Here is a 14,331-nt window from a genome sequence, read left to right as displayed (position 1 = left end):
TTTAAAAAAGGAAAATTGCTCCCCTCCCCCCAAAAAAACCACTTTTTTTTTTTTTTTTTTTTTTCACAACAGCTGTTGGTGTGGTTGTATCTGAAGAATTGTTTAGGGACACTGGAGACATCTCTGTTGGGAAGCAGAGCTTGGGGGTGGGGTTATGGCCCTCATGGAAAGCTTCCCCGGGCAGGCTCACTCCCAGCCAGACAGCTGTTGGACCTGCCTCAGGACTGGGAACCACAGGACAGGACAGGGAAGGGCAGGAGCAAAGCGTAGCATTGGGTGCTGACGTGGGAGTTGCCTGGCTTTTCTGGCATCTTGTGAGTAAACTAGAGTCACCAGTCAACAACTGACTGGCTGGCCTGTCAAGGAGAGGAGGGAAGTTAATTTGGCCCCATCCCTATAGCTCTCTTAGTACCCTTGAAGAAGCAAGATCCATCATCTTTGCCCCTGTGGTGTATGGGAGACCTGAAGACCAAGAAGCTGAGACCCCTGCTGCCTAAAGTCCATGTGGGTCTGTCTGTTGCTGTACTCCACACCCTGGACAGCTAGAGATGAGTCATAATAGTGTTTTCTCTAGATGGGAGCCAGGGCTGGAGAGGAAGAGTGAATAGCGACACATACTTGAGTTGACCAGACAGCTTCCAGGCTCAGCCTCGGGCTCTGGCTTCTCAGCGAAATAGACCTGCCAGTCTAGATTGCTGACCCAGTCCTCATAAGCAGAGAGTGCTGCGAAGACTGCAGGCCTGGAAGGTCCTTGGCAGGTGTCTCCAAAGCTGTGCAGTCCAGCCAGGAACCATGTACCCCTGACCTCATGGATGAGTGGTGCCCCAGATAGGCCCTGTTAGAGAGAAGGTTATACTTGGTAACTTCCTGCACCATTTGGGAGGAGCTTGGGGGCTATAGGCCGGGTGTTTGGGGGCAGCTGGTACCAGGGTTTAGTTTCAGGTGAGAAAGCAGGGCTAGCAGCCAAGCTTGATAGGAAGGTATGAGAATGCCAGGGGTCTGCTGGGTTAGGGTCAGGAATTCGAACTCACCACACATTGAGGCAGCTCACCCACAACAGTGGTGCATACCATCCCTGGCAGAATGGGAATGCCTGTGCTCCCAGGGGCTGCATGCTGTCGGCTACAGGCCATTTGCCCCAGGACTGTCACAGGTACTGTCTGGAGGTAGCTGTTGCCTATAAAAAGCAAAGGATGAGGCTAGATGCCTCAGTTGCCTGCAAGTCCAATGGCCAACTGCCAGGGTCCCCATTACTATGTACCTGCTCCTTGAGTCAGCCCCAGAACCCAGCCATGTTCACCATCAGGCAGCTGGTGGTCAGCATAGGGCAAGCAAAGGGGTCTCAGGCCAGGGCCTAATGTCACAGGCTGAGCCAGCAGCAGGAGGGCCACATCATATCCACCCTCTGGGTGGGTGTAGGCTCCATGCAGAATGAGTTGTTTCAGGCCCCGTTCCTCTGGTCCAGTCCCCAGATCTACACTCCATTCCTCTAGGGTTTGGCGACTGTTGAGAGGCAGAGTTGATAGCACTGAGTGACAGAGCTTGGGCAAGGGGCCCAAAGGAGAGAGACGTAAGGCTCACCCAATAAAGCAGTGAGCAGCAGTTAGCACCACCACTTCTGATACCAGGGCTCCACCACAAGCCAGCTTCCCATGGTGCTTCAGCCTGGCATCCCAGGGCCACTGAGACAGGGCTCCTGCCTGCGGGCCTCCAGTCCTCAAGGAGCCACATGCTGAAATAGGTGAATTACATCACCCAGTTTGTTAAATGGTCACTGAGTGCTGAGTGCTTCTGTATGTCAGCAGGTCTTTCCAGTACCCTCTTCTCACTTGACTCTCGAGCTAACTAACCTATAGATTAACCTAGCTCTGTAACCAAAACCAGGTAGCCCACTTGGATTCAGAGCCAATATGCATGCTGATGTCTGACAGTAATCCATGCCAGCCCTACCTGGAAGGTCTCTGCCCCACTCCCCCACCCACCTGCACTTCCCCAAGCCTGGACCAACCCTAAAATTCCTAGCTTGTTCGTGCTGTTATAAGAACCTAGCTTCCTTCCCCGGAATGACTTTGCATGCAATTTGCATTGCAGTCACTGCCCTGTCTCGCCTCCCTGGATTTCTGCCTGGAAACTTGCAGCTTTCCCCCTGAAACCAGCCAGATTTCAGAGACACTCATACCCAAGGCTGTAAATCTTCCTGGCCCCAGAGGGCTGTTTCTATCCCAGGAGCTAAAGGGGGCCTTAACAAACCTAGTTCTCTGTTGGCAGTGTCTAGACTCAGTGTCTGAGCTGGTTTGCTTCCTTGTGGCTTCTACCCACTGCCCAGGAATCCTTCATGTGTCCTGGGTGTCCCCATACATCCCGCTTCCAATACCCACGCTCAGACCTACCTACACAGCTGTTCTCATCACTGCTCTCCACAATTCCTGGGTCTTGTACCAAGAAAGCTGCCCCATGAAGGTGGGCTTGCAGCCATGAACTGTGAGTAGCCATGTCAGTCAGCAGCACAGGAGTGTCCTCTTGGGCACATTTTGATGTGAAGCTAACAATCCCAACCTGGACCCAGTGTCCATCAGGCTCACGACACATCACAGGTCCCCCAGAATCTCCCTGAAAACAAGGCAAAGGGAGTCACTTGAGCCCTGGCCCTGACCAGATGCCTTGTGACTGTAACCCTGTCACCCTTCTCTGTGAGCCCTTAGCCCAAGATTAGGCCCTCCCTTTTCCCCTGTACTCATCAGACCTGGCATGGTCCCTGTACCCCGGGCTGTGCACCCCCACACAACATTCCAGGTCTTGCTGGGCTGGCCAGCAGCCGCTGGTGCAACCGATTGTAGAGACAGTTACAGGTAGGGCGGCTGATGAGACGAAGACGCAGATTCCGTAGGGTCCTGGAAACTGCCAAAGGGGATAAAACTGAGTTTAGCTCTGGGAAGCAATGGGACTTGGGACCTAGTATAGCTGGGCCTGGGCAACAGAGTGCCTCTATAGACTTCTGGCTAGGACAATACTTACCATCACTGGTGTTCTGGTCCCAGCCAGTGGCCCAGCAAGAAGCTCCAAAGGGGAAATGATGGGTGGATTGGGGCAAGCAGAGGGTTGTATGGGCTATGGGATGAGTGAGCTGGAGCAGGGCCAGGTCTGATCCCTGGCTATAGTGATTATATGCCTTGGGCACCTGCAGGGCAGCAACTCCCACCTCCTCAGCCCCCGGGCTCAGCCCTTCTTGCTTCAGAGATCCTAGGACCACAGACCAGGAGCTCAGTTCTGTTGTGGCCACCCTGAAAGGAGAAGGGCAAGGCCCAGTGGGAACATGACAACTTAGTGAACAGCACAGGCATGGGAGAGATGAGCAGACACAGCACACAGCTTTCAGCACAGTTCCCGCCTCTCAGTTTCCATTTAGTCCTCTGGGACTTTTTTTTTTTGAAGACAGGGTTTTTCTGTGTAACTCTGTAGACCAGGCCGGCCTTAAACTCACAGAGACCTGCCTACCTCTGCCTTCTGAGTGCTGGGATTAAAGGTGTGAGCCACCACTGCCAGGCCCATTTACTTCTTTCTGAAGAAAGCATCTACCATGAGAGATTGCTAAAGTTCAGCTGGTAACATGTCAGCTACACAGCATTCTCCATAAATGATACTTCATTATTCTAGAGGTAAAACAGTCTTGTGAGGGAAGTACAGAGACAAACCCACCCTCAAACTGAAAGACTGACCCAAAGTGTGACTCACTTTTCAAAGCAATGAGCAGCTGTGAGGACCCAGGCGTCTGCCACCAAGGAGCCACTGCAGATGTGAACCCCCTGTCGCCTCACACTGGCCTGCCATGGCCATTCACCAGGTAACGTGTTGCCTTCCTGAGGCTCCGGAGGGCCAGGGCCACGCTGCCCACATGCTGTAGAGAAGGGTGAGTCATGCTAACTGCAGACACTGTCCTGACCTCGGGACCACACAATGCCATTCCCCCTCCATTATCCATGAGTACAGCCCAGGTCGCCTGTCCCCACCGCTCACCACGCTGAGCTGCTTGAAGACCTAGAAAGAAAAAGACACAAGATGTGGAGGTGTGCCCAGTGGTGGTGGCGCACACCTTTAATCCCAGCACTCGGTAGGCAGAGGCAGGCGGATCTCTGTGAGTTCGAGACCAGCCCGGTCTACAGAGCTAGTTCCAGGACAGCCTCCAAAGCCACAGAGAAACTCTGTCTCAACACCCCCCCCAAAAAAGATGTGGAGGTGCCTTAACTGCCAGACCCAGGCTTGGTGGAGGAGATGAGTTGAAGGACAGGCTTGGGTCCTTATCTATGACTGGCTACCTTACCAGCCCCTCCCAGAATGAAAATATTTATATGAGGCTGAAAAGCAGCTTTTATTGGAGCCCATTCAGAGTATGCAGTCATTAATTCTCTCAGCTGTGCTCAGCACTCCTGGGCCCAAGAGGCAAGGCCTGAGATTTACCTTGGGAGCAGGCCAGCCCTCCAGGCTTCTGAACCCCTAACTCCTGCCCCCATCACTGAGTCAGGGAGGTGGCCTGTGTATGTGAAGGACATTAGCTTAATTGTCCCTTCAGCTGTGGAAGCCTAAGAGGGTAGATTAGAGGCTTGTGTCATGTCCAAAGTGAAGGAGGCCCCAAGTGAGACTCACTCCACCCCTGTGCTCATGAATCAAACTACCTTTCTGGAGGCCGACCTTTCCAGAGGGTCCCTGCCCTGCCTGTAACCCATCAGGCTCAACCAAATAGGCCTACTGCACTTCTGAAGCAAAGTTAGTATGCCAGCTCCAAGTGAGTGGGGCCAGAGCATACTTGAGGTCACTCTGCGTGTAGAGTATCAGATGGGGCAAAATACACACATGTGAGATTGCCATCTACAGACACGGTGATCTCAGCTCCTCCCTAACTCGGGTACAGACTGTAGTCTCAAGCACATCGCTTAGCTTTTCTGTACTTCAGTCTCCCCACCAAGATAGGAACCTACCTCAAAGTATCTACTTCAAAGAACTACTGTAAGGATTAAAAGTATTGACACAGGTCCTTTCAAAGTGCTGTGACAGCAGGCTGTTACCTCCTCTCACTCCCACAACACCCCCACACATTCACACAACACACCTAGCCAAGAACATCCACAGGGAGACTATAGCCCCTCAGGATCCCTTACATACCAAATTTCAGTCTACTTGAGTGACTTACCCTCTATCATGACCACAGCTCCCACAATAAGCAGCCCGGGTCCCCAGCTCTGCCTCATGCTGCTTCAGGCCACTCAGTGTTCTTGTTCTCAGAGAGGCTACCTGGGTCTCCTTGGCTCCACCCCTGCTCCGCCCCCAATCATCTAAGAGTCAGGTGTTACTTTTCCTGGGCTAGAAGGGAGCCAAGTGGTTGTGTGGTCCTTACCCCTCTCTGGGTTTCTGTAACTCCACTTCTAGGAGATCTGACACCGTCTTCTGCCCTCCCAAGTCACCAGGCACATATGTGGTGCATAGACATACATGCAGGCAAAACACTTATATGCACAGAATAATAGTAAAAAATTTTAGCTGGGTGGTGATGGCACATGCCTTTAATCCCAGCACTGGGGAAGCAAAGGCAGGCGGATCTCTGTGAGTTCAAGGCCAGCCTGGTCTACAAGGCGAGTTCCAATCTTGAAAACAAAGACAAAACAACAACAAATAATTAAATTTGTTTCATCAAGTGGACTGGAAGGAATGTCTTTTATTATTGTTTTATCAATTTATTTCAAAGAGAGAGAAACCTGTGAAAATTTGGATCCCAGAGTTTGAACTCACCAAGTAAGTACCTTTACTTAGTGATCCATTTCACCAGGCCCTTAAACAAAAAATAGTTAGGGGGCTAGCACAACGACACTTGCCACAAGCCAAATGACCTGAGTATGATCCTGGGCCCCAGATGGTGGAAAAAGGGTTCCTGCAAGCTGAACTCTACACACATGTCATGGCATTCAACATGCACTTACACACACACACACACACACACACACACACACACACTTTCTCTCTAAAACAAACAAATAAATAAATAAATAAACAATATTTTAAAATGCTTAGGGGCTTGGAGGGTTGGCTCTTTGGTTTCTTCACTGGCTGCTGTTTCTGGAGGACCTGGGTTCCATTTCCAAATCCACACAGCAGCTGACAACCTCCTGTAACTTCAGCTCCAGGGGCTCCAACACTCTCTTCTCCTCTCTTCATGCACCAGGTACATACATATGTGGCGTGCAGACACACAAGCAGGCAAATACTCATACACATAAAATCATTTTTTTCTTTTTCTTTTTTGGTTTTGTTTTGTTTTGTTTTGTTTTTTCAAGACAGGATTTCTCTGTGTAGCTTTGGAGCCTATCCTGGCACTCGCTCTGTAGACCAGGCTGGTCTCGAACTCAGAGATCCACCTGCCTCTGCCTTCTGAGTGCTGGGATTAAAGGCGAGTGCCACCACCGCCCAGCTTTTTTAATTCTTAAAAGTCCAGCATTGTGATATACATCTGTAATCCTAGTACCTGGAGGCTGAGGCAGAATTTTGACTTTAAGGTTAGCCTGATTTACCTACTGTGTCCAGGGCCAGCCTGGGCTATAGAGCAAGACCCTGTCTCAAAAACCAATCAACCAATCTCAAAGTGTTGACTTCTGACTGCTAGTCCAGTTACTTCTGCTTCACCTTCGGAGCAGTGGCAGACTCCATCGATTCCCCTTGCAGCTTCCCTGTCTCCCTCAGGCTAAGGCCAGGCAGGTTTCATACACCTCCCTAGGTTTGCTTCAGAGAACATGTACAGGGCTGTGTGTGAAGGGGTGGGTCTCGTGCCAACCTCTCTCTGGCCTGCTGCCTTGTCAGCAAAGTGTTGCTTTCCTTTCTTGCAAATGCTAGGATGGAGGTTAGAACCTTCCAACTCTTCACTTAGGCTAGTTCCACCATTCAGGAACCCTGACCCCAATACAGAGGCAACTGTGAGCGGAGTTTAGAGCAGATGTGAGCCAAGCAGCTCAGATTATGAGACAGGCTACATAACAGCTCAGTGGTAGAGCACTTGGCTAGCATGTGCAAAGCCCTACAATGTGAATTGTGGGATGTGTTGTTAGTCTGAGATTTCCCTCCCCAACTCTTCCCCAGTATTAGACATGTCACCTCAGGCACAGCAGCTTCTCTACCTAACCTGCCTCACTAATAGACAAACAGTAGTAGTGACTATCTCCTACAATCGAGGAATAAATTTACTATCACAGGTTCTTTTTTTTTTTTCCCCCGAGATAGGGTTCTCTGTGGCTTTGGAGGCTGTCCTGGAACTAGCTCTTGTAGACCAGGCTGGTCTCGAACTCACAGAGATCAGCCTGCCTCTGCCTCCCTAGTGTTGGGATTAAATGAGTGTGCCACCACTGCCCGGCTATATCACAGGTTCTTAGACAGTGCTTGGGATGTCAAGTCCTTAGTGTATATTAGGAAAAACAGAAAGAGAATCTTAGCCTGGTCCTATGCAGGTGTTAAGACGGGCTTGGGATGATAGGTGAGGTAGTTGCAGGGGTTCAAGTTGGATTATAGAAGACATTTCCAAGCAGGGCTAGAGAGATGGCTCAGTGGTTAAGAGCACTGGCTGCTCTCCCAGAGAACCTGGGTTTAATTTCCAGCATCCACATGGCAGATCACAATTGCCTGGACCTCCAGTTCCAGAGGAGCCGGCATCCTCTCACAGACATATAGGCAGGCAAAACACCAGTACACATAAAAAAATAAATAAATAAATTTTAAAGAAGTTCCAAGCAAGCTCACCCTCCAGGTGTGTGGCAGGCCCTCCTACAACAGGAGGTCTGATCCGTAGGCAGCAGGCGCTAGCTTGTTTCCTGGATGCGGGGGCCAATGTGCCAGATTTTGCTGACGACACATGCTGGTGATGATGCAGCCACCCTCCCGGACAGGCCCTCCATTCTGACTCATCCCAGTTTCAGAGAAGGCAATAACAGGGAAAGACCAACACCCCAAAGGGTCCCCAGCAGACATACGCTTCAGACTCGACCAACTTAGGAAAATTTATTGTTTAAAACCATTCTCTTTAGCCAAGAGCAGAAAGCAGCCCTTGGGAACAGCACTTAGAGGCACATCTGGTCATTGTCCTGTGTGTGGTTATGGAGGGGGACTGGAATGAAGGGAACAGGGCCTTCTAGGGACCCACACATGACCCTCTTGGGCAAGGCTCATGTGCCAAGGCAAAGCAGGTTACATTAGCTTAGCATGAGGAGGGACCTCAGGGCCTTTTGGCCTTGTGTTCTGGCACCTCCTGGAAATTAAGCAACATCAAGCCCACATTGATGGCATAGGTGGTAATGCAGACAATGCAGAAGTCATAGAGCACAAAGAACAGGATCCAGGCCAGGTAGACAGAACCGGCGAAGGACACCAGGGAACTCAGTACCAGTAGGAGAGAGGCCCAGCGTCCCCTCAAGCAACCTGTAAAACAAGACAGGATCAATAATGGTACATCTAGAACTCTGCCATGCCTCCCCAGTGACAGACGGATGGCACATGCATCTGGTAAAAGTTCTCTAAGATAGGATCTGATGGGCCTTATCTGTTCAATAATCCTTGGGACCCAAACAGTAAGTACTCCTGCTAAAGTCTATATTCGGTGAAATACAAGTCACCTTTGGAGTCCCCTCAAAAAGCATTTTTAAACTGGATGTTTATGCCTATAATCTCAGCACTTGGGAGATGGAGACAGGAGATTCAGCAGTTCAAGGTCAACCTGGAATGCATGAGACCTTGTTTCAAACAAAACCCCAAAAAACAAAAACCAGTTAGGTGTGGTAGAGTACGCATTTAGTACCAGCACTCAGGGAGGCAGAGGCAGGCAAATCTCTGTGAGTTCAAGGCCAGCCTGATCTACAGAGGGAGTTTTAGGACAGCTAGGACTGTTTCACAGAGAAACCCTGTTTCCAAAAAAAAAAAAAAAACAAGAAACAAAAACCCAAGAAGCTAGGCATTGTTGGCACATGCCTTTAATCCCAGCACTAGAGAGGCAGAAACAGGCGGATCTCCGTGAGTTCCAGGCAGCCTGGTCTCCAGAGCAAGTTCCAGGACAGGCTCCACAGCTACAGAGAAACTCTGCCTCGAAAAACCAAGCCAAACCAAAACACAAAACCAAATAAAAAGAAAAAAGAATTGAGATGCTGGGAAATCCTGGGGGGGGGGGTTTCAGCCTCTGGCTTCCTGAACTAACTAGGATGCTGGTGTCCTCCTGTTTTGTCTCCTTGTGACCAGGTTGCTCAGTGATTAGCAGCTGACTGTCAACTGTCTGGGTCACCAAGGCATGGGGTGGGGCTGATCTGAATTAGGGAAGACAGGTCATGAAGGGACAAAGCCACTCACCTAACAACAGCTGTATGGTGTAGAAGATGCACCCAAATATGCTGTTGGATTGGTTGAGGACGCTGTCAGATCCTAGCACATGTTCCACCAGCCCAAAGCCCTTGCCCCACCTGGTGGGAGTGAAAGAACCCTGGTTAAGTGTGGTCAGCCTAGTGCCTCTTGGGTTTTATCCTGGAAAATCGATTAGCAACACTCTCCACCCACTAAGAATTCAAAGGTCAGTGACCTGGTATGTCACTGGCTCTATCCTGGCTTGTCATCACAGACCATCTGTAACTTCAGGAGCTGGTGAGATGGCTCAGCAAATAAAAGTGCCTGCTGCCAAGCCTGTCAACTGGGTTGAATCCCCAAGACTCACAAAATAGGAGGGAACCACCTCCGATTTCCACATGCATATAGTGGCAAGCAGTGCCACCCCACAAACTCAAAAATACGGTTTTTTTCTTAATTTTTTCATCTTGATCGTCCTTTATGGTGACCACACTGGGACACCTGGAGCACAATCTATTTGCTTTGGACTTACATGGCTACAGTTCCCTCGCCACCCACTAACATCCGGTCCTCCAGCACAACCAGAGTGAGCCACCTTTGTCCCTGAGCAGAGCGATGCTCCACCACCTCCTCCCGCTTTGTGCCATTGAGGTCTGCCCTGCTTCCTCCAGTTTTCCAATCAGTTATTCACTGGCATCTTCAGAATGCGTTCAAACAGCAGTATCTTCTGAGTGGTCCAGCCTCTGTGCACGTCCGATTACCCACCAAAAACTCCTGGGGCAGTCCACTCTCAAAGTGTCCGTTCTGCGGACACTGCGATCCCAGACTCCAAAATCATCCGGCAACCTGGCCGTCAGGTACACCTGGCCTTCAAGGACCCCATGCTTTCCATTTCCGCACGCACCGAGAGGAGAAGACGCGTGAACAGCTGATGGCCGTGCCCACGTCGCAGAGAGCGCGGTAATCCTCGTCTCGGGCGCGCGCCGCCTTCACGTGCAGCGCGTACAGCGAGAGCGCTAAGCCAGCGAGGCAGAGTGCCAGGCGCCTGCGTCCCGGGCTCCTCCAGGTGGTGCCCATGTTGGCGGCCCAGACCAGGAGCCGGAGGGAAGGACCCGCCACGGGGCGGGGGCGGGGCCTCATATGGCCACGCCCCTCCGCCCCGAAGGTTGACCCGCCTCGGCTGCCATTCTCCTATCCAATTGGTTGTTTTTAGGCACGACAGCTGGGAATGCTGGGCTGGTAAACTGGATTAAGGGACCTGGGGAATTCTTGGTACGGCAGCTGCTAGGCATGATGGGAATCGTAGTCGGAGAGGCTGCAAGACATCAAGGGGAATGGAGTCTCTAGAGTGGTAAAGCTACTATTAATAGAACGGTGCTTAGCGTGTTCTCTATGCCAAGCCCTGTTTTATGCATTTGGCATGTCTAGAGATTAACGGACTAGTGGAATCCAGCGAGAACTGTGATGCGACTCAGGAAGCATTTCCCCTGAAATTGTTTCAGATGCCATTGGGCTGTGACCTGAGCTTCCAGGTAGCCGCCAGCCGTCCCTCGCGCCTCACCAGCGCCCCTTGTGGGCAGAGCGGGCCCTTCCCCTCACAATAAATCCCGTTATCTTGGCCACACTGCTGGAGGTTTCCCAGACCTTGCTACCGTTGTGGTGCCCTCTTGGCAAAACCCGAGCCTGAATCAACGCAACACTTCCTCTGATATTATTTCACCTTTACAGATATTCCACCCTTCCCACTTGCATGGAGTTCCTTCACTAGCTCCCTCTACCTTTCTATCTTACTGTAAGATTTGGGAAGATTTTATATTTCCCGTCTTCCTTATCACATAATAAACTAGCTACCCCAGAACATTCCCCTAACACCTAGTTGCAAGCAGGACCAGGACGTTATGCCCAATGGTTTGACCTCCAAGTGGTATTAATTGCTGCTTTAAAGTACCTATTTCTTCCTTGACAGCTGCCCTCCTCCTTGGCTGCTCCTTCTCACATCTACTACTTTTATTTCAGAGAATGTGCTGGGCACAAACGTCAGTTTCCAAAGATTCTTAGAACTAGTGACTATGTTAGGCTGTAAGACAAAAAGGGAATTAATGCTGCATAGGATCAAAGTGGGCACCCTGGTGTTTCATTTTATTCGTGTTGAGGCCAGCCTGATCTGCAAAATGAGTTCTAGAACAGTCAGGACTGTAAAACAGAGAAATTGTGTCTCGGAAAACAAATACAAAAAGTATTCATTTTATTTTTCGTGTCATAGGATTTTTATTGTTTTAGGATTAGCATAGAGAATAATGGGTTGATTGTGGCATCTCTGTTCATAGATACTTATTCTTCATTATTTTTATTCCCCATTGCTTCTCCCCTTCCCTGTCATGCCTCCCAGATAGTTCCCTTCTTCCCCCAGCTATCCCCTTCCTCCTTTCCTAGTATATGTATTCTGTTTCCCTCCCTATTTCCCACCTCCCTTATTTAAGATCTCTTCCTTTTATTTTTGTAGATGGGGTCCATGTAGCACTGTCTGTCCTAGAACTCTACATAGACCAGCCTGGCCTTGAACTCAAGAGAGATCAGCCTGCCTCTGCCGCCAGAGTGCTGAGATTAAAGCGATGCACCACTATACCAGCTAGGATCTTTTCTTTTCCTTCTCAAGATCTCATTTTCAGATACAGAGAAACAAGTAAAAATAAATAAATACATACAGGATAAGCTAGGCATGGTGGTAAACTTGGGAGGAAAGGCAGGAAGATCAAGAATTCAAAGTTATCCTCAACACAAACTACATGAATCTCTGCCTCTAAAACTAAATAAGTAAATAAGTCAGAGATACTACCCTGGATTACTGTGTGGGTCCAATAAGAATGAAAGATCACAGGAAAGAGTCACAGGGAAGTGACCACAGAAGGAACAGAGGGAGTCCTAAGTTAATAATGAATGTTAGTAGCTTTGAAAAAACAGGGAAGGGGGACTAGAGAGATGGCTCAGCGGTTAAACGCACTGGCTGCTCTTCCAGAGGACCAAGGTTCAATTCCCAGCACCCACATGGCAGCTCACTACTATCTGTAACACGTGTTCCAGGGAATCTGGTGTTCTCACACAGACATATATGCAGGCAACACACCAATGCACATAAAATAAAAATAAATCTTTAAAAAAAAGAAAAGAAAAACATGGAAGGGCAAGGAAACAGAAATAGCATATCCTTAGTTTCTAGAACAGTATCTCCATACAGCCCTGGCTGACAAAACTTTTCACAATACGCCTACCTCAGCTTCCCAAGGGCTGGGATTACAGACATGTGTCATCATATCTAGCCAGAATTAACTAATTAATGAATTAATCCTGTGCTGTGGGGAGCCAAGAAAGCCTTGAATGAGTGTATAAGGACTTAATGAAATCCTGTGTGAGTGTGTATAAATAAATAAATAAATAAATAAATAAATAAATAAATCTTTAAAAAAAAGAACAGGATAGGCTGGAGAGATGGCTCAGATGTTAAGAGCAGTGGCTGCTCTTCCAGAGGTCCTGAGTTCAATTCCCAGCAACTACATGGTGGCTCACAACCATCCGTTATGAGATCTGGTGCCCTCTTCTGGTGTGCAGATATACATGGAAGCAGAATGTTGTATACATAATAAATAAAATCTTAAAAAAAAAACAGGACAGGCTCCAAAGCTACACAGAGAAACCCTGTCTCGAAAAAACAAACAAACAAAAAACAAAAACAAAAAAAGATTAGGGGTCTGGAATAAAACAAGGCCCATAAACATATTTTTGTTGATTTGTTATGTTTTGACTTTATGTGTATGGGTGTTTTGTCTGCATGTATATCTGTGCACTGTGTGTATCCAGTACCCTCAGAGACCAAAAAAGGGTGTCAGATCCTTTTTTGGTTATAGATGAAGTTATATAGATGGTTGTTAATTGCCATGTGAGTGATGGGATTCTCATCAGTAACTGCTGAGCCACCTCTCCAGCCCTGTCAAACAAATATTTTACATGCTGTCTTCTTCTTCTTCTTCTTCTTCTTCTTCTTCTTCTTCTTCTTCTTCTTCTTCTTCTTCTTCTTCTTCTTCTTCTGATTATTTATTACCTATACAGTGTTCTGCCTGCATTACATGCCAGAAGAGGGCACCAGATCTCATTACTGATGGTTGTGAGCCACTGTGTGGTTGCTGAGAATTGAACTTGGGACCTCAGGAAGAGCAGCCAGCGCTCTTAACCTCTGAGCCATCTCTCCAGCCCACATGCTGTCTTCTTATATTGTTGAAAATAGGGAACTAGCAATTAATAAATTTTGGGGCTGGAGGTGGAGATCAATGGTAGAACTCTTGCCTAGCATGTATGAGATCCTGGGTTTCATTCACTATACTTCCCACTTGCACAAATGTGATATATATATTTTCCACAGTGTGTGTGTGTGTGTGTGTGTGTGTGTTATTGGTGAGAATGGTATAGACAAGAAATGGGTGATAGCCAGGCATTGGTGGCGCACGCCTTTAATCCCAGCACTTGGGAGGCAGAGGCAGGTAGATCTCTGAGTTCAAGGCCAGCCTGGTCTACAGAGTGAGTCCCAGGACAGCCAGGGTTACACAGAGAAACCCTGTCTCAAAAAACTAAAACAGAACCAAAGAAATTGGCGATGATGGTACAGACAAGAAAAAGCAGAGTGAGGGAGGTGGAAGCAACTGCAATTTTAATTAGGATGGACAGTGTGAACTTCACCCAGTTGTGTAAAACCTGGGGGGAGATGGAGAAACACACTATGTGGATATCTAGGGTAACAGTGTTCCATGCAGAGAGACCAGCCAGTCAGAGGTGGAATAAGCCTACTATGTTTGGTGAACTATCCAGAGGCCACCAGTGTGACTGGAGTAGAATGAATGCAAGATGGTGAGAACAGAGGAGAGAGGGAGATGAGTCTTCAAATCTTTCTGCGTCCCAATCCTTGCATCTGTAATAGGAAGATGA

The 14,331-nt window shown here is 48.8% G+C and overlaps 2 protein-coding genes across 2 annotated transcripts; both read right to left on the bottom strand.

The window, feature by feature from the left end:
• Positions 1-26: 26 nt before the first annotated feature.
• Positions 27-5,450, bottom strand: Prss53 (serine protease 53). Its single transcript, XM_035442193.1, has 10 exons — positions 5,186-5,450; positions 4,015-4,035; positions 3,733-3,895; positions 3,016-3,281; positions 2,744-2,898; positions 2,391-2,610; positions 1,582-1,732; positions 1,262-1,503; positions 1,032-1,177; positions 27-835 (listed from the first exon to the last, which is right to left on the bottom strand). The coding sequence occupies exons 1-10, from the start codon at positions 5,241-5,243 to the stop codon at positions 554-556; spliced, it is 1,704 nt and encodes a 567-aa protein (XP_035298084.1). The 5' UTR covers positions 5,244-5,450; the 3' UTR covers positions 27-553.
• A 2,794-nt stretch (positions 5,451-8,244) lies between these two features.
• Vkorc1 (vitamin K epoxide reductase complex subunit 1) lies at positions 8,245-10,436 on the bottom strand. Its single transcript, NM_001265617.2, has 3 exons — positions 10,262-10,436; positions 9,367-9,476; positions 8,245-8,448 (listed from the first exon to the last, which is right to left on the bottom strand). Exons 1-3 carry the CDS (start codon positions 10,432-10,434, stop codon positions 8,246-8,248), a joined length of 486 nt encoding a protein of 161 aa, NP_001252546.1. The 5' UTR covers positions 10,435-10,436; the 3' UTR covers position 8,245.
• Between the last annotated feature and the right edge of the window lie 3,895 nt (positions 10,437-14,331).

Source organism: Cricetulus griseus, chromosome 3, assembly GCF_003668045.3.
Source record: "Cricetulus griseus strain 17A/GY chromosome 3, alternate assembly CriGri-PICRH-1.0, whole genome shotgun sequence".
NCBI lineage: Eukaryota > Metazoa > Chordata > Mammalia > Rodentia > Cricetidae > Cricetulus > Cricetulus griseus.
Note: the sequence above shows the minus strand (reverse complement) of the source record. Positions and strands in the feature narration are given on the sequence as shown.